This window comes from Macrosteles quadrilineatus, unplaced genomic scaffold, assembly GCF_028750875.1.
Source record: "Macrosteles quadrilineatus isolate MER2022 unplaced genomic scaffold, UCM_ALF_1.0 Scaffold_4__1_contigs__length_99947679, whole genome shotgun sequence".
In the NCBI taxonomy this organism is placed as follows: domain Eukaryota; kingdom Metazoa; phylum Arthropoda; class Insecta; order Hemiptera; family Cicadellidae; genus Macrosteles; species Macrosteles quadrilineatus.
In genome coordinates this window covers 16,698,016-16,718,109 of record NW_026542597.1, presented here as the reverse complement: position 1 = coordinate 16,718,109, position 20,094 = coordinate 16,698,016, and the positions used below count along the sequence as shown (strand labels likewise).

At 35.8% G+C, this 20,094-nt stretch overlaps 1 protein-coding gene across 1 annotated transcript in view; it reads left to right on the top strand.

Moving 5' to 3' along the window:
* Window positions 1-20,094, top strand: part of LOC128992770 (uncharacterized) — a 29,480-nt gene that overhangs the window by 8,401 nt on the left and 985 nt on the right. Inside the window, exons 4-8 of the mRNA XM_054416511.1 lie at window positions 262-539; window positions 4,600-4,740; window positions 6,277-6,418; window positions 13,101-13,278; window positions 19,891-20,051. Of these exons, the coding sequence (XP_054272486.1) occupies window positions 262-539; window positions 4,600-4,740; window positions 6,277-6,418; window positions 13,101-13,278; window positions 19,891-20,051 (900 nt within the window). The remainder of the gene's footprint in view (window positions 1-261; window positions 540-4,599; window positions 4,741-6,276; window positions 6,419-13,100; window positions 13,279-19,890; window positions 20,052-20,094) is intronic.

The window sequence follows — 20,094 nt, the reverse complement described above, 5'->3', positions numbered from 1 at the left end:
TTCACCAAATTTCCAACCATGATGCCAAATTACAAGGCTGAGTTATTGTTCACTCTAGCATATTTTATATCAAATATAGTAAGTATTAAGATAACATAATGTATTATTTTGACAGCAGTACACTACATAAGGGGCTCATTTAACTGTGTTCTTTTTTTAATAAAGAATTAGTCTCAGCTAGTCTATATAATTTGGGTTGCTTACCCATACTGTAAGGTCATACGTACATTGGGACTGACCAATTCTCATCACTATTTTCAGCGCACTGTAACTTGATGTCTCAACAGCTGATAGAGGCAAAGCTGTGCCTAGCCTACGTCATGTCAGGGCCAGTGCCGCCGCTGCAGCTGGCGCACTACAGGTTGTTGTTGGCACGACTGCTCGGTGCACAGGGCGAGCAACAGACAGCTCTGGCGCAGTGCGACGCCGTGCTAGCCTCACACCCAGACCACTGTAGGTTGGCTAGCCTCGCAGCACATCTTGCGTCACAACTGGTAAACACCTCCGTGAGGCTCAGCTATCTCAGGAAGCTTGTACAGGCAAGATATTCAAATCAAATCAAATCAATTTATTCATCACAAAAATTCATAGTACAGAGGCTGAATATCAGCAATGAATATGTGACATGTCAGTACAAATCATGCATTATAAATAGTTTACACATAATAAATACATACAAATATTAAGACAGGGGTGCCCATCCCCCCCTAGACTCATGACGCACCCCCCCCCCCCAACTGAGCACCAGCCCCCCCACCATAAAGGAGGTACACAAAAAATTAGAAACATTATTCCCCCGCCCAGCATTATTTGTAAAACTAAAAGAAGTTTTATACATGTTTTGCGATATTGAAAATTCAAACCCATTTAATCTATATAAATAAAGTTATAGTTTTGTCTGTATTGCTCAGAAGTATACATATTTTGGTTTATTTTTACGTTTTATACATTAAAGAAGTTGAAATATGTCTTATATCGTCCGTCTCAGGGCCGGGGATAGTAGCTGCTATCCCCGGCCCTGCGTCCGTCTGTCACCGCCCAGAAGGCATTTTATGCAGCCTACTCTAAAAAGAAGAAACAGAAAACTAGAGTGCCGATTATGATTGTAATGGTTTAATTGTATTCACAGGATTGGCGAGAGTGTCCTTAGCTATTAAAATATGGCCTCACTATTTTGGAAATAAAATAACAGACTATCAAAAACCAAATTTTGTGTGATTTTTCAAGTTTTTTTTCGCCATGTTTGCTACATACGTCATTTATGAAATACTAATAATCTGTTAAGAGAACACGTCATATATGAAATTACGAACAGCTGTTTTGATCAAGATTCCTTTTTCTAGCTGTCACTGATATGTTTACATAAAATGTTTTACGAATACTGTGTAGGCCCTAACCATTTCCGATCACGTTTGCAAATCCAAAATTAAGTGAGATTAATAACCATGTGGCTTACATAACGGGTTTGATTTATCACGGGTGCTAATGTGTAACAGTAAATTAAATTATATAACTAGCCATCATCCAGGTCGGGAACCGGAGATTCTGTGTGTATCAAGTTGTACTTGAATTCTGATTACCGGGGAAAAGACAGTGAAACAGTGTTGTACAGGTCTGGAAAACTTATCTTTCTATATAAATAAAATTAGAGTTTTACAAGTCACCTCGATTTAGGCTAAGGAATTTTTATTGCCAAAATATCTACATAGCGTTCGTAACCTCTGCTTAACGAATTGTCAGCGTCTTTCTCTTGATATAACGACCCCCTCTCCCTACCACAAAATCGTTTTGGAAACATCACAGCTCCTTTGATGAAAATAAATGGAAAAATTACTTCAACGCTTGCGCCAACAATCGTCTGCTCCGTTACACTTCTGTCTGCTGTACGCAACATATTTCAGATACAACAGCTGAGGAATGATGACGATTATAATGCTTAGTAAACTGTGATTGAGTGATTAGTAACCATATGGTAACTTTAGTAAGGCTGTGATTGGACAATGAGTTTGCCTAAATATGGCGACTTGTTGAATTTGTGTATGAATTGAAGAGAAACCTAATAAAGAAGAGAAGAATAAAGAAAAAGAATAACAAGATTGTTCTAATTACACATTCTTTATTAAGAGTGTTTTTACTATCTCTAAATATAATTTTACACTTTTTTATGACTTATCTATCAATTTCTATGTTGTGATACAGCACCTACTTGTAGCCTATCTGTCTATCATGAGCAGTAGCTTATAACACTTTCTAAGGTTTAATATTTACGTCATTTATAGCAATGCAGTAGGCCTATTTGCTGGCTAGTTAGTTGAGTTTGAGTTGGCTATAATTTTAAACGTTGCCGTTTGTAAAACTGAACCAAGATAAATGATTTGAAATGTTATTATTGCACAATAATAATGATTGTGCAATATTGAATTTCGTTGATAAAAAGGCAAATCATAACGTTAATGGCTGTTTTCAGCGTTTTGATGGGTTTGTCATCTGTTTTTATACTGCACCATTGGATTAACCGTATTTTTCATTCCCCCCCCCCCTATTAACTCAGGTAATTGAGTATCTACACAATAGTGTTGTAGCCTATGCTACTTGATTGTATTTTAACGAGATTTACCTACACGAATCCTAAACCATCCTAAAATTATATTTAAACTTGAATTCAATAATATAACTATTGTCATTAATTAATAAACTTTCTTTCTGGTGACTTCGTAGTATATTTTTGATTGTCGTCACGTTGAACACTGTTGCAATTAACTTTAGCCGCCCCCCCCCCATTTGAATTTTTTGCAACCCCCCCCCCCCAAGAATTTCAATGACGCACTCTGCGTCACAGCCCCCCCTTGTGGGCACCCCTGATTAAGATTACAGTTGACAGGATAAAAATGAATTCATGTCATAGGGACAAAGTGCAGTTTTAATTTCATGTAGAGTTTAATCTACCATTGTATTGTGTACCAGTGGTATCATTTAAGGTTATTTTACATACCCTAGTCTTATTAATGTCAGGTACTCTATGTACTTTATTCTTTTCTGGTTGTTCTTGCGTTTCAGTTCAACTAGGCCTCTCCAAATTCTTCTATTACCTATTGACTCCTCCAACTTCTACCATACCACTTCTATCTTCTCCATATCCCTTATCATCACATTTATACTTTTTTCTAGGTTAGCTATCACCGACTGCATATCCAGGTAACATATTTTAATTTTGTTGTTTTTGCTGTGTTCAACACCCTAGCCATTTTATGGTATTTCAAGAGTTTACTTGCATTTTGTTACCTATCTCTACTACCTCTTACGTTCTGGTTTCTTCTATCCATCTATAGTCCAACTTTCTCAGTGGTGGAGTTAATAATTTTCCAGTGCAAGAATATTCACCTTTGTCTCAGGAAAAAATTGGGTCACCTATTAGTATAAAGTATTTTTTGATAAAAGCAGAGTAGGAATACCACTTCACACGTTTCTGCCCCAATACATCACTGCTGTTCCTCTAAAATATGTCATCTCACTTCTCTCTTCTTTACCATTTCTTTTGTCCACCTTTCTTCTAGGCCTTCATCTCCGTCTCCTTTCCTTCTATAAACATCCCCTATTTTACTAGGGATTCCCTCTTATTACATTCTTCTCACTATGTCCTTCATTCTTGATTTTAACTCTCCCTCTGAAGCTGTGTTTAACTACTCATCTTCTGAAGCTTTGAAGAGTGCCCTTTTAACATACAATGGCTAAGCTTATATTGAAAAAATATAATAAAAAGGCATGATGTGTTGTAAGCCCCACTTCTAAATAAAAAACCATTATCAAAAAAATCATAAAATTTGTGATGTTTGTCCCAATTAGAAACACTGGTGTCCAATTTCCTAACTAATGCTAATCTACTTACAGCTTAACTGAATATTAACTGAACAGGAGACTGTACAGAATTTTAGGCCAATAGTTTAATTTACATAACAACATTACCAACTAATTAAAAAAATTGAATTTTAAAACGGTAAAATTTACCCAATGCTTAAATTTTGTAAATCATCCACTACCTCAGAAACTGCTTGAAATTCACCTGTTACTTTACAATTTACTACCGAATTGTTTAAAATCTTGAGTTAAAAACTAAGTACATGGGTTTGGATGAACACTATTTTAGAAGTCGCTCAGGGTACATGTCAAAAACATAATTACAGTAATACCCCTAATATCCGGCCTCGGAATTTCCGGTCCTCGGCTTACCCAGTCACTTCCCAGAATCGATAGTAAAAATATTTCCCAGGGCTGTACATGTAGGTAGTCTCCATGACGTTCTCATAGTTTATCTGTTTCCTGTAAATTTTAATTTTTTTTTACATTTTTTCCTGTACATTTTTGAATACATTTTTAGCGGGTTCACTACTCAGTTGAGCTAGAAGATTCCAAAAAGAGACTTAAAAACTACTTTTAACCATACAAAAGTTGTTATTAGATCAAAATTATTGTTTTAATATAGTTTGGTCATTCGGCCAAAATGTTATCCGGTCAGGGGCTCAGTCTCATGTAGGCCGGATATGAGGGGTTTTACTGTAATTTACAAAAACATTTATTATATATTTGATTTAATTTTTACAGAGTTTGAAAACTGAGTTATCTCAAGATAAGGGACATTTTGAAAGTTTTGAAGAATGTTGCATTTTAACGCTTTCGAGACAATTCTCAATTAGTTTGCCAGAAGCGGTCTACAAGCTGGCGAGGCAGCTGTACCTCACTGGGGTATGTAAGTACCATATAATAAAAATATCTTTGTATTATTTTTAACTTTTGTATTTTTTACTCTCTATTATGATCAATACAGTAACCCCACTACTGAAACACGTACACTTAGCCACTGGTCTAAGACTACGCATTGTGATGAAGTAGTAAAGGGTAGCAGAGTGGTATGCAAATATGAGGAGTTGACAAACTATTTATGAATGGATTGACGAATATTTGTTTATGGTGGTATGCCAAATGTGAAACCAAAGGTACAGTCAAGTTCAGGCAATTAAATTATTACGTGTATCTTCAAAGTGAATCAGAGTGGCTTAAGGGTTTGTCTTGATGCATCTGTTAAGGTGTACAGTCATGCCAATCAGAAATAGTTCGTAATTGTAGAGTAGACTTAATAGAAGACCACAGCAGGTCCAATTACTGAAGATCGGGTAGTTGAGAATCTACATGTTAATGTTTTTAAGGGGAGCATAAGGTTAATGTATATTAATTATAGAGATTTTGAATTATCTCGACTATATTTAAGGAAGATTTTGTGTTTTGGGTTGCTATGCCAGCGAAACTTTTTTATGTTTTGAAAGGGAACGTGACAAATCCTAGTTTTGTTACCATTTAATGTCAACATCTTGTTTGAAAGCTTCATTATTAATTGATCAATGACAATGGCAACTGGGCCCAGAAACAGTCTTCAAAGAACAACGTTTGGATTTGAAGTCGAGCACTAACCACACGGACACCCAGACTTTAAGTTCGTAGTTTCGCATTTAGGCTTTGAATATAGACACCTTTAAATCAGAGTTGTATTTTTCTGTCTGAGCTGAGTAGGTTACTCATTGAGTTATTTAAGGATTTTATAATGGGTAGGTTTAACAGCTTGCTTACATTCCTGATGAAAGTTGAAAATGCACAATAAACACATCGAATCTTCAGAGGTACTAGCTTCTTCTTCGGTAGTAGAGTCTTTCTATGTTCTTGTTAGGCCTAGTACATAGTCTCAAGATCATAAAAAACTGTTTTACTGAAGAAGGAGCTACAGTAGAACCTCTTTAATCCGAACCAATTGGGACCAGGGGTAGTTCGGACTATTGAATAGTTCGGATTACAGAAAATATTGTTGTTTTTACATAACAATAGCTAAAACATGGCTAAAATTGATCAACATTATTTTGGGAATAGTGAAAAAATGTTTTATAAAGTAAAATACAGTGTTTATATAATAAAGTAGTTAACATGGTGAATAAACAGTACTGTAAATTAAATACATTATACAATAAAGAACTGCTGCTGTACTGTGTATAGAGTACAGCAATGAGGGGTTCGGATTAGTGGACGTTCGGATTACGGGGGTTCGGATTAAAGAGGTTCTACTGTATTAGTTCAGAAAATGTTGCTTTTATTTGTGCATTATCATCTATTTTTGTCAATAAGGTAAGCCTGCTGTACCTATCTTTTACAAAATCCTCAAAAACTTTAGCCTAAAGTCATTCCTACTGAAATTGTTATATCATTAAGTTGTTTATCATCTGTTTGACTTTACAGTATCATGTAAAGTCACTGGACAGCTACAAAGAGTTGCTGGAACTAGTTTCTCAGTCTGCAGAACGTTCCCCCCAGCTGCCTCACAGATCTCAGATTACTCAGGAATGTATTCTTGCACACATCAAGTCCAACAACATCTCTGGTAACATAAACTTAACTTTTTAACATAGTTCAATTTCAATTTCTTTCCTATTGGTAGTATTAAATTAAGTTTTAACCTTTGAAGCTCCCAAAGGGGATGTTTTACAAATGTGACCCAACGAAACTTTTACTTTACAAATATCTAAGAATGAATTAATTTTTCAATCCATCCGAATTTGTTAGTTTGCTAACACCTCATTTCTTTTCTACTTTGTCAATTTATTTATTTTGCATAGCATTTTCCTTGTTTTTGTAAGCACTAGAAAATGGCCTACTCTTAACCACATTCAGCACCTCTTAAGCTTTTAACGTCCATAATACTTTGTCTGTGTCTTTTATCAATCAAAATGTGATCAAATTGATTTCTAGTCCCTTCGTCTGGTAATACCCATGTTTTTCCTTGGGAATGAGGTGCTTGCAACTGTATAATTTGTGGCTCATGCCAGGCTAAGGAGCCTAGTTCCATTTTTGTTACTGTTACTATGTAAATTCTCTTTTTCACAATAGTCTGTATTAGTTTCATAGTCTTCCCATATATCTTTTTTGACAACTTTTGCATTTAGAATCTACTAGTATAATTACTTTTATATTTTAGTTAGGCCTTTGACTCACTAATAAAATAACTGTTCTAATTGACCATAAAAATCATCTTTCTCGTCATCACTCTTATCCTCCATTGGAACACAAATGTTTAGGCTACCACAGATAGGTTTATAAATTTTACTTTTAATCTCACATAACACAGTCTCATTAACAACTTCAAATTTGCCTAGATTATCTACAATATTTTTTTGATGACAAATCCCACTCCTGCTTGAAGTATGCCATCATGTCTACCACTGTAGTAAAACGTGAAATTTCAAGCGTTAATGATTCCTTTAAATGGCCACCTAATTTCCTGCAGGGCTACGACATTCATTTTGTACTTTTCCAGTTCCTGATAATAATGTCCATAGCACCTGACACCTCCAGATAGCGGTGACAACGTTCCAGCTTCCAAATCTCGAGTCATATCCAGCTTTGGTCGTTGTCCAATGTGATTCATCCTATACGAGGCATTCCGTAACCAGGGTTGTTTTACAAGGGAGGGTGGTTAGCCCATCACCTCAACCCCCAATATAAATGGAGGACCTACTTCTGGTCAGCGGGTCCATGGGACCTAGCCGGGAGGACTGACAAGCAGATCCACCGACCTTTCCCCTATCCGCCACCCAGGGGACGCTCCGTATACGCTGAAGTAGGAAAGCGCACGGATACTTTATTACTACATACATACATAAAATACTAACACTAGGTACAAAAGATACTTAATACTATATACATGACTTACTTAACTAACGAGTTGGTTCTAACTCATATACTGTTTCATCTTCTTCAGGTCTTGTCCTTTTATTCTGTTTGCTTGTCTTCAATCGGCTCACAGTGTTGTTGCAGAACTCTTTAGTTTCTTCCTCTTGCAGTTTCCCAGATATTCCATCTTCTCATCCATAGTTGCATCATCTCCTACATGTCATCATTGACGCTTTACTCTTTAGTCTAAACAATCAATCATTTCAACTATGTGGATCCTTTTTGTTTCACTGAAGCAATACAACATAAGGTCTCTGTGTAGTTCTATTAATCTCTCATTTTCCCAGGAGTTGCTACTTGGTTGCTTACTATATTGACCCTTTGCTAGATCTTATGTAGCAATAGTGACAAGAAGGGAAGAATACTGCCAAGCTTACAGTGGTATTTTATCTTCCAGAGCTGCTATATGTTGTCCCCTCTGGAATGGAGCAAATACACTTAACTTTCTTGAATCTGTATTCTTCCTCAAAATAATTTTAGCAGGAGGAAAAGTTTTATCTTGCATCAGTTTAATGTGTCAGTGAATGAATGAAATAAATCGTTTCTATGGAGACATAAAATTATTTACTAACATGCTGTTGTTCAAGAACCTTAGGCCTTTTACAATGAATGGCTAGATCTAGCCATTCCATTTCTATTGTATAAAGTTTAAGCGAAATTTAGAATGAAAAAAAAAATATTATCTCTATATAAAGCCAAAAAAATGATTTTTTTACGAGGTGTTCCTTAAGGTCGAGCTCGAAGTTAACTTATATAACTTAATATTGACGGTTTCACTTCTTGCTTTGTTACACATTAACTCTAATCTACTAATGACGACTAACAGCTGGCTGGATTAGCTGTATACTAATGACGACTAACAGCTAGGGGGCCTGGGGGCGGAGCCCAGGCTCGCTATATTTAAAGCCAAAAGTACCCATGAACTTTTGAGAAAAAAGTCACACCCCCATAAACCATATACTTAAAATGTTCGTTATGACGAGAAACGTTGTGCAAAACTATCCATTATTTCATAAATTGCCCTTTAAGGTAGTAATTCCTTTCTAAAGGGAACTTTCCATATACCTAATGTTAAAAATACCTCAGCTGTACTTATTTGTTTGTATTACTGTATTCTGTTTTGTTTATTTCAGCTTAACTTAACCTGTTATTAATACTTATAAAGTCAAATGGGGTGAAGCCCGTGAGTAACAGAACAGCTAGTTTATTTAAACTAGATTGAGCCTCCAACATGGGTCATAGGCTGGCATCAGCCGTCAAATTGAAAGAAGCTGCTAATTAGCTTAATTTAACAACAAAATTTGCAGCTGGCCCTGGTAGCCACGCAAGTATTTGTCGGCGGCTGGCGAAGTCAGACATTAACCGGTGGGGCACACGGAAGATTTCTCAGGTGCCGTTTGACATCACTAACTACTGCGTCTGAATAAACAGACAATTTTAAAATTTTTCTATTATTAAATTAAACTGTCATAACCTAACCAAACCAACCAAACTTGCTGATATGAAAAAAATTGTTGACAAAAAGTTAGTGCTACCAGCGGGATTCGAACCCGGTACATTCGGATTATCAGCCCGACACGCTATCCACTACACCACCAGGGCCGATGACTCAAAACCGTATCGTTGCTGTAATGGTGTTGCCTCAAAGTGACGTCAACAGTTAGTGACGTCAAACGGCACCTGAGAAATCTTCCATTTGCCGTTTTGAGACATATACAGCTTTTGGGAGGCAAACATCAGTGACTAGCTGGTCACATGATCACTCGCTAAAGACAGCCAAAAGCAAAGTCTTACCACCTCTAGAAGCGTGCTAGCGGTGACCAAAGTAACACGGTGGTTTGTTGTGTCCTTGTTTTGTTTTTAATGGTTCTATATGATTATGTTAGTAATTTGTAGTGTAGAAAAACTGAGCTAAACTGGTCGGGGAACAGGCAATTATTTATTTTTAATTTTGATCCGTCATTGTGGGACATTTCTTTAAAGTAGTATTTAGGAACTTCAAAGAAGCAGATTACAGTGAGTTTTTGCAAAACCTCAGGGATGCTGGAATACCTGCTACAGATTTTTTTCACACCATCAATAATCGCTTTAGTATTCGTTTACGGTCCCACGGACGGCATAGCGACTAGAACTGATTAGGCGAGAGCCCGAGTATTGTGACTGTGCCGCAAGCAGCCTAGTGTGACCCGTGCTTTTAATCTGATAGTAGCGGCGTCTTTTAATTCCAAGCTGATGCCAGCCTAGTGTACTCCTGCTGCTTTACGTGCTGGGACTGTGTAATACAGGACTTGTGATTAAAAAAATTGAAAGAGCCTATTCTTTAGAGGGATGAACTGAGCAAATAACCATAATAGTTTTTGTAAAAATGTAATGTATGTGTTTTTTGTTGTTGTTTTTTTAGGGTCAGGAAGGAAATATTTTGATATATTTCATCACAAGGGCATAAAGTGACTCTTTTTGACCTGAGAAGAAAATAAATGAGGGCTTAAAAAGACACTTATGTGATGAACAAAATTTGTTCTCATAAAATATTTTAATGTAAAGCTGTTGAGTAAGTGATTCGATCATTTATTGCGATTGATTATCATTATTACGATTATGTTAGTCTCTAAATTATACTATTAATATGTCAATATGAATCATTAGATACTTAATTTTGTTAGACCTACATGGGATTGCTTAAAATTGGTAAAAAACTGAGTTTCATGGGCGCCCGCAGGATTTGGAACAGGGAGGTACATTATAATGGTCAAATGAACGTCTGGGGGGTCCGCGGCTTTCCCCAGAAAATGTCTGAAAATATAATGTTTTAAAACATATTTTTATGCTATTTGGTAACACATAGAACCAACCAAAACTAAATAGTATATTGTGCATTAAGGAGGGTAAAAGTCATCGTTTTTATGCCAACATTAAAAACTAATAAGCTATTTGAAGTTATTATGTATAATTTATATGGTTAAATCCACAAGCCAAACAATTATAAGGGAAAATAAATTTACAGTTGAATAAAGCTTAGATGACAGCCAAGAAACATAGTTTTGTTAAAGTATAAAAGTAAATCTGTGTGTAAACTACTTATTTGAGTTAAACATAAATTTAAAAATTTTGCAGAAATGACCATTATAAATGTTCTTTTATAATTTTTGTAAAACCCAAGTGATTAAAAAACATTTTGGGTATTAAATTTATTCGTTATTTTTATAGTCGGGGGATGCAAGTGCACCCCCCTGTGGGCGCCCATGCTGAGTTAATTTTACCCTAGGGAGTAAAAGAGCTACTTTAGATCCGCAATGCTTGTATTAAAAGCAGTATGATGAAAAATGTGTTTACTTACACACACAGGTGGCCAGTTTGTAGTGTGGGATTCCTATGCTAATATGGCTTTAAGACCCATTAAAAACCTTCGTACTCTTCGGACACTATCTTGGGAACAATTGTTGAATTGTTGCTCTTATTCAGAACTAGGGCGAGTATGCTTGTGCCCAAAGGGCTCACTTCATGTTCAGCCGTTCATTTCTTACACAACCTAGACAGCAATCCAATCTAGGTCTTTAGTTTCTACTTGGAGGTTCGGAAGTGCGACCAAAAGTTTTAGTTCTTCTCATCCTGCATCATGATCTTACAAATCAATTGAACCGACAGCACCCTAAGTTGTTGAATGGCCTACAGGCATATCACAATGTGGACAGTGGAAGAAAACATGTTCCATAAAGTAGTGAACACCCAAGCAGTAAAGTTGGTTGAGTTCAACTTGGCGATCAGGGACTGAGCCATCATCCTATTTCAACTCGGAAAACGGCTTAGGGACTGTCATGAATAAGAATAAGAATAATTTATTCCATTGATCTTTTTACAAAGAAATAGGACACGTCATATACCGTACATTACAAAATAATCATCAAGATACAATAAATACAATCAAGTTTCTGATACATCAAAATATTATAAAAAATACAATTAATTAGACATAATAGCTTATTTTAATTAAAATTTAACATCAAAATTACACTTAATAAAGTCACTTATGCTGAAGAAAGGATTTTGAATTAGCCAATTATAAATTCTATTTTTGAAAATATTGTAATCAACAAATTTTGCACTGTCAGGTAGTTTATTAAAAAATCGAATTGAGTTGATTTTGAAGGAGTCACCCGTTTTAGCCAGTCTATGAGGTTTCATGCTGAGTTTGCCTCCACCCCTAGTATTGTACTCATGAGTGTCAGATCTAAGGGGGAAAGAATGCAAGTTTGACTTGGTGTAGAGTAATACTTGAAAAATGTACAAATTAATTACTGTTGGAATTTTTAATTGTATGAAAAGAGGTTTACAATGAGCTAGGGATCTTGAATTAGCAATATTACGAACTGCCTTTTTTTGAATCGTCAAAATATCAGCTACATGAGGGGAATGTCCCCAAACTAGAATGCCATAGAGTATGTGGGACTGAAACAGACCGAAGTACGATAGTCTCAAATATTCTTGGTTAACAAATTTTTTTAATTTCCATAATAAGCAATCTACTCTTGATAACTTTTTGCAAACCGCCTCAATATGATTTGACCAACTTAATTTTGAATCAATGTGAAATCCTAAGAGCTTGACAGAATCTAGTCTAATTTCCTGCTTGAGACTCAATGTCAAATATCGTGTCTTTTCAAGATTAGAATGTAGCTAATTTGGAGAAAACCAATCAAGAGCCTGTTCCTCAGCTTCAGCAGTGACCTGTTTCAGGTACTCTAAGTTTTTGTGACTGGCTAGTAAAGTGGTGTCATCAGCATAAATTATTGAATGGATATTGAGATTTTGATACAAGTCGTTTATGTATACTAAGAAAAAGAAAGGGCTTAAAACAGAACCCTGAGGGAACCGGTCTCTACAGGTTTCATAGCAGAACATTTATTTTTAACTGATACATACTGTTTTCTGTCATACAAATATGATTGAATAATTTTTATTGTGCCATCTTCAATGCCATAGTATGATAGTTTACGTAGTAATACATCAAAAGGAACACTATCAAAAGCTTTACTAAGATCACACAAAACTAGCGAAACCGACTCCTTATTTTCAAATGCATTTAGTGATAAATCTGTTAAGTTAAGTACTGCCGAGGTGGTGGACTTACCAGGACGGAAACCATGCTGGCATTCAGAAAATAAATGTTGGGACTCGAAAAAATAACTAAGTTGATTAATCACCCCATCAAGTTGATTTATCATGTGTATTAATCACCCCATTACCTAAAAAAACTACTGTCATATGTATTAATCACCCCATTACCTAAAAAAGCTAACCAATCAGCCACTTGACCGTGTTGTATTTGATTGTAGGAGGTGAACAGCTGTGTCGTCAGCTGATCAAAGATCATCTGCCACACTCTGGTGGTAAATGTAGTGTGTGGGAGGATTACCTCTACACACAGGAAGATGATGTCATCACTCTAGTGCTGCTTGCTGACCTCCTTGTAGCTGCAGGCAACAAGAGGAAAGCACTTGAAGAACTAAATAGGTAAATAGTAGTTGATTTAAGAGTCTACCTAGCCATTCAGTTTAACTATCAGGATAAGTTCGAATTGATTTCAATTGAGGATGTAACATAGAGGTCTATGATCTAGATTTTTATTTTAGGAGAATGGCTTGACTCCTAAATGGAGAAGAATGCGTGAGTAATTTGTGCAGTAAAGCTTGCTGCTCTCATTAAATCCTTAATTTAAATTGAGTCATTCTTTAAAGCTCCTTTAAAACGGCAGAATATACATTTGTTTCACACAGTTTTTGCATCAAGATACTGGTACTGGTTACACTATAAAAATGTTTGGTTTCTGGATCCTGTCCATACAAATAAATACCCCCGCCGCAGCAAACCTGCAGACTAAGCGAATTTCCATTTGACTGATTGGATGTACACTGAAATGTCTACTTAAAAATATAACATTTATTCCCGATTTAAATAGAATTAGTTTAACAAGTACTTAGGTTTGCTGCATCAGGGACAGGCCCGTTTTCGACCCTGTCAGCGCCCTAGGCACGTCTAATAGTAGCGCCCCTTTGCAACATATATATAACAGGGTGTACACCGACCGGGAAATCCGGGAATCATGCGGGAGATCTTTGAACCGTGAATTTTGTATTTCTACCTGGAGTTTTCAATTTACCGTGATCGCGCATGACAACAGTGACGTTTCCGTGATCGCGTATGACAACAGTGACGTTTCCGTGACCGCGGGAGACAATAATAAATGTCTACACACGGCCGCGAGGGATGATAAGAATTTTCCGCGATCGCAGAAGACGATGATGGTATCTACTATCTACAGAGCCGCAACGGATGATCAGAATATTACCACAATCACGGAAGACGATTGATGTCCATACGACCGCGGGAAACCTCAAGAACTTGGCCACGATCGCGGAAGACAATGATGATCTCCACAAAACTGCAGGACATGATTAAAATTTTGCCGCAATCGCGGGAGACGATTATAATGGATTCAAGACTGCGGGATAAGTACGATATCTACAGAACCGCGGGAGATATAATAACTATTTCTACATGGCCACGAGGGATGATCAATATATTGCCGCGATCACGGAAGACGATGATAATGTCCAAATGACCGCAGGAAAAGATCAGAATTTTGCCTCATTCGCCGAAGACGATTATCTCCATATGTCCGAGGGAGATGATTACCATTTTGCCACAATCGCGGTAGGCGACCACTATGTCCAAACGACCGACGGGGACGATATGATGTCTTCACGGCCGCGAGGGGTGGTCAGAATTTGACCGCGATCGCGCAAGACGAGGGATAATGTCCTCACGACCGCGGGAAAACATCAGAATTTTGTCTCATTTGCGGTAGACGATAATAATCTCCTCACGACTGCGGGATACGTTCTTATATTGCCTCGATCATGGAAGACGATAATTTTATGTCCAAACGACCTGACTGCAGAAAATAGTAAGAATCTTGCCGCAAACGCAGGAGACGATTACGATGCCTACACGGCCGCGAAGGGTTATCAGAAGTTTACCGCAATATCATGCAAATACTACCACAATTTTTTTTAAATTTCAAATTTTTGGCGCCCCCCCAAAAAAGCCAATTGCCTCGCGCCCTAGGCACGTGCCTACCGTGCCTATTCGGTAAATCGGCCCTGATCAGGGAGGGTAAAACTGTTTTTTTTTTGTAAAATGTTAATAGTTTGTAAGAAATAAAAACATTTTCCAAATTTGATCAAAATATGTTCATAAACAAGCAAACTACAACAGTTTACTTATTCTCCATAAGAATAACATGGGAATTTTAAATTTACAATTTTTTGGAATTTTCTCCGTAACCATTAGGCGCATAATAACGCTTCAATATACTAAATTATTTGTTTTTTTAAGCTCTACAAAATGGTTTGGAAAGAAATTGCAAAATTTTATGTTTTTTGGGTCAAAAATGAAAAAAACCTATTTTTACCCCATAAAACCCCCCATAAACGCCCGTTCCCATGATCCGATCATGCTGGATCGCGAACTCGTTCGAATAAACGTAGGTTTACACGTTTGTACCAAATTTCATTTCATTTCATTTCATTTCATATAACTTTATTCATTAAAGTACAATATATAGATACAGGAATGGCGTCAAGAGCAATTTAATAAAACTAACTAACTAACTAAAATACTCATCATTATCATGCATGGCATAACAACATACCATCAATATTAATAGCTTTTCAGATCAAATAAATTAAAACAAGCAGTGCAATATGAAAGTTTATACATGAAAATATCAAAATTAAAAATATAGATAAAATTATTTTAAAACCAAAAGTTTCAATTGATATGAAACAGAGCAATTAATAACTTATAGAACTAAAACTCTTCAAAGGAGTACATAGCCTTGCTGATAAGAAACATTTTCAATTTTGATTTAAATTTATTTTTGGAAGTTTCTAATTTGATTTCTTTAGGAAGTTTATTATAAAATTTGGAACCGGCATATTTAGGTGTCTTCGTAAAAAGTTGCAGAGTATGTGAGCTTGTGGCCAGGTTTTCTCGATTTCTAGTGAAGTAATTGTGATAGTCTCCAATAAGTTGTAATTCATAAAATCTGTCTTTTACTGATAATACTGTTTCATAGACATACATTCCATAAACAGTCATAATATTCTCAGTTTTAAAATATTCTTTGACTGAAGTTCTGCGTTTTAAATTGCACAAAATTCTAATAGCTTTCTTTTGCTTTTTTAGAATTGATTTTAATTTTTTCTTTTTTGCTGCACCATAAAGTGAAACTCCAAATGATATGATTGAATGTATGTACGAAAAATATATAATTTTTAAAGTTTCCTTTTCACATAGGGGTTTTAATCTTGTTAGCGCATAAAGGCCAGATGAAATTTTAGAAAGTAACTGATCAATATGATGATTCCAATTCAAATTTTCATCAATTTCTAATCCCAAGAATTTGATGTGGTCTTTATTTTGAATTATGTTGTTATTAACTACAATTTTTGGCAGATTTTGCGGTTTAGTTTTTCCTGCTTGGAAACACATAAAATTAGTTTTATCTGTGTTCAAACGCAAATTATTCGAATTAAAAAAACTGTTAAGTAATAATATATCAGAATTGGCCTTGGCTTCAAGTTCAGCATAGGTTCCTGCGGCTATTTTTAAATTTGCATCATCAGCATATAGGCAAAGCTTGCTAAAATCACTGAGTTGAGGAAAATTTCTCAAATAAAAGATGAATAAAAGAGGGCCTAGGATCGATCCTTGGGGCACCCCATATTTTACTTCCCAAGTACAAGAATTGTAAGAAATTTTATAATTTTTGTTATTACAGTGACTAAGTTCTACGTATTGTTTTCTATCAAAAAGATATGACTTGAACCAGCTCAATGCAGTACTATTTAGTCCACTACTACTGAGCTTTGAAAGCAACAACTCATGAGAAATTGAATCAAAAGCTTTACTGAGGTCCATGAACAACCCTACCACTTTAGATTTACTCTCTAAGCTATCAACGATGGATTCAATGAAAGCTGTGGCAGCTGTTATGACAGATCTGCCACTTCGGAATCCATGTTGGCAGTCATCAAATGTACCATTATTTTCAAAGAAGCATACCAGTTGGTTATAAACAACCTTTTCATAGATTTTTGAAATTGAAGGCAGCAAAGCAATCGGTCTATAGTTTGATACTGTTTGTCTGTTTCCTTTTTTGAATAGCGGTTTTAATTTTGTTATTTTGAGTTTGTTAGGGAAAATTCCTGATATCAAAGATGAATTAATGAGATGAGTTATTGGTTTAAGTAGGACTGATTTCGCTTTTTTAAAAAGAACCACAGGAATACCATCGTAGCCAGCACTATAGGAATTTTTTAGGCTTTTAATAATTTTATCAATGTCGCTCTCATCAACAAAGCTAAATTTAAAGCTCCTTTTATCTGAAGGATGTACAGTATGCAGAGTGTCATCAACATTTTTTTGGAATGTATTTATATTATTGAAAGTTTCAGTTTCTTTTACAACATCTGCAAAATAATTTATGAATTGGCCACAGACCAGGGAGGGGTCAGAACATACATCATTATTTACTACTAGGTTTATATTATGATTAATAATAGTTTTGGCTCCTACTTCAGAGTTCACAATCTTCCAAGTTGCCTTATTAACATTGTCAGAACTACCAATTTTTCTTTTATAATACTGTTTTTTTGAAGAAAACAATTTCTTTCTAAACTGCTTATTAGTTTCTCTAGCCTCATGTAACAACTTTTTGCAGTTTAACTCTCTAGCCGCTTTGTTAAGATTAATAATATTTTGTCTTTCCAACTTCAGTTCATTAGGAATCCACTTACAGTTAGTATGTTGTCTTGAGAGAGTTGATGGAAAGAATGTATTAAAATAATGCATAAATATTTCATAAAAAACATCATACTTGCATTCCACAGGACATAAATAAAGATTAAGCCATGACTCATGTTGTAAAGCAGATATAAATTGTTCAACGTTTTTATCATTAAAATTTCTTTTATGTTCAAAATAAACAGAAGAATTATTCAGGCTATTTTTCGTATTAGTAAAAACTTCAATTATTTGGCCATCATGGTCCGAAAGTTGTGTATTAATACCCGTAATTTTATAACAGCCGCTATCTAAATTTGTAAAAACATTATCTATTGCAGTTTTAGTTGTATCGGTGATTCTTGTAGGAAAATCAACCAATGACTGGAAGCCATTAGCTGTTACAACATGCAGTAAGTTTTTCCTGCTGGTGTCATTTAAGTTCAGCATATCAATATTAATATCTCCCATAAAAATAACATATTTATATTTAACACTGATTATTTCAAGCATTGTATCGAGTCGTTTGATAAACTCAGATTCATTTTGCTTAATTGGATTCCTGTAGAAACCAATTATAATAAGTTTTTTTCTGGGGATAATTTTATCTACTTCTACTAAACAACACTCAAAAATTTGCTCAGTGACAAGATTTTGAATTTCAGGTATTATAATTTCTTTAAAAGTAAAAAATGGTTTTGCTAAAATAATTACGCCACCACCTCTAGATTTTTTCCGCCCAAAACTGGCAGCAACATTGTAACCATTAATATTTAGTCTATCCAGAGAAGAACTTATCATTTTATGCTCTGTCAAGACAACAATACTAGGTGTTAGTTCAGTTAGAGTTACTTCTAAAGGTTCAATTGATGATTGCAACCCTCTAATGTTTTGATGGAAAATACATAAATTGCTTATTCTAACGTTACTTTTACAATGGGGGTTGCTTGATCTACTAAAAAATTAAAGGTATCGTTTTGGCTTACAGAATCTACTTCTAAATCTAACAATTGTGGTACATGAGCAGTTTTATTCACTTCCATCCTTGGCCTATCACTTTTGCTCTGCTTTAACAACTCACAGAAGGTGAAGTCGCCGGGCACTACTCTGGTCACACTTTCATTCACAGCTGTCACTGAAGGTCGTGATGGTGGGGTAGGTGGCAACGTTGGTGCCTCTGGTGAAGGTGTAGGCAGGGCTGCTAATGGTGTTATTGGGGCAGGCGGTGCTGGACAGGTCGATGACGGGTCTTGGCTCCTACAATCTATTGTTGTGTTTAGGTTGTTATCGATAAAAGACTGGATTCTATTGTTAAATTCACTGTGTGTTAGGCCGTTTCTTAGTTGTCTAAGGGATTCTTGGTAGTATGAAACAATAGTTATACTTGCTCCTGTTGATTCTTGAAATTGTCTGAGGTTATTGAAGAAATGGGGTAACGCTACTTTATCTCTTACGCATCCAATGGGAGAGCATACGAGGTGTTTTAGCCCTTTGTTTTTAAAGTCTGTTGTCAAATCTTTGAAAGCTGTTGTGTAATCAGATATGTCCGGTTTACCATAATAGTTGGCTTTTGTAACCAAACTGTAAACGGTAGCACAATGCGAAGTGGATTGCACTGCTAAATGTGATGAAATGCAGTGGTGCGATTCTGGTCTGCCAAAGTGTCGCCTAAAGACGACTGCCACTCCTGCTGTCATGTGGCGTGGATGGTTAAAATCAGCTGAAATACTGTGTGCGAACGCTACGGATTGGTCATGCTGGTAATCTTTAATAACATCAAACATTGGTTTTTCAGTTAACTGCATCTTAGATTGGTTTGAAGCTTTAGTCTGTTCTGGATACTTTTTCATCAAAATCGGATCATTTTTGCTTGAGTTATCGTGCTAACGGACATATATATATATATATATATATATATATATATATATATATATATATATATAAATATATAAATATATATATATATATATGAATTTGAACGAATGTTGTTTTTGGCCTCTAGGGACCTCAAAACGAAAAACAAAATCGGTCCCGCGTCCAGGTCTTACCATGAGTACTACGGTAATAGCTTATTCCCTATATGGGAAATTCGCTAAAATCAAAACACCTGTGCTATTTTTAGGTGGTCAATTTGTTCTGTTGACTACTGGTTTGAGTCAAACTTTAAGTTGTTAAAAGTCTTTTTCATTCCTAGGGCTGGGAAGAGTTAATCAAATACACACATATATATATATTTATATATACATTCAACATTCATATTCATACATTTGGTTCCAGATGTCAGAATGCGTTGTCTGAGTGGAGAGAACAGGCTAAGTGTGAGACTGACATGCAGCTGTGTGATTGGCTGCTGTGTCGTGTCATGTTACGCAAAGCCAAGATTAGCAACTCTTCAGATGCAGTTCACTACTTCCGTAGATCTCTTGCGTACAAACCAGGTAAGGTAAAACTGACACAAGTGTATCTTACAATTGGAATTGG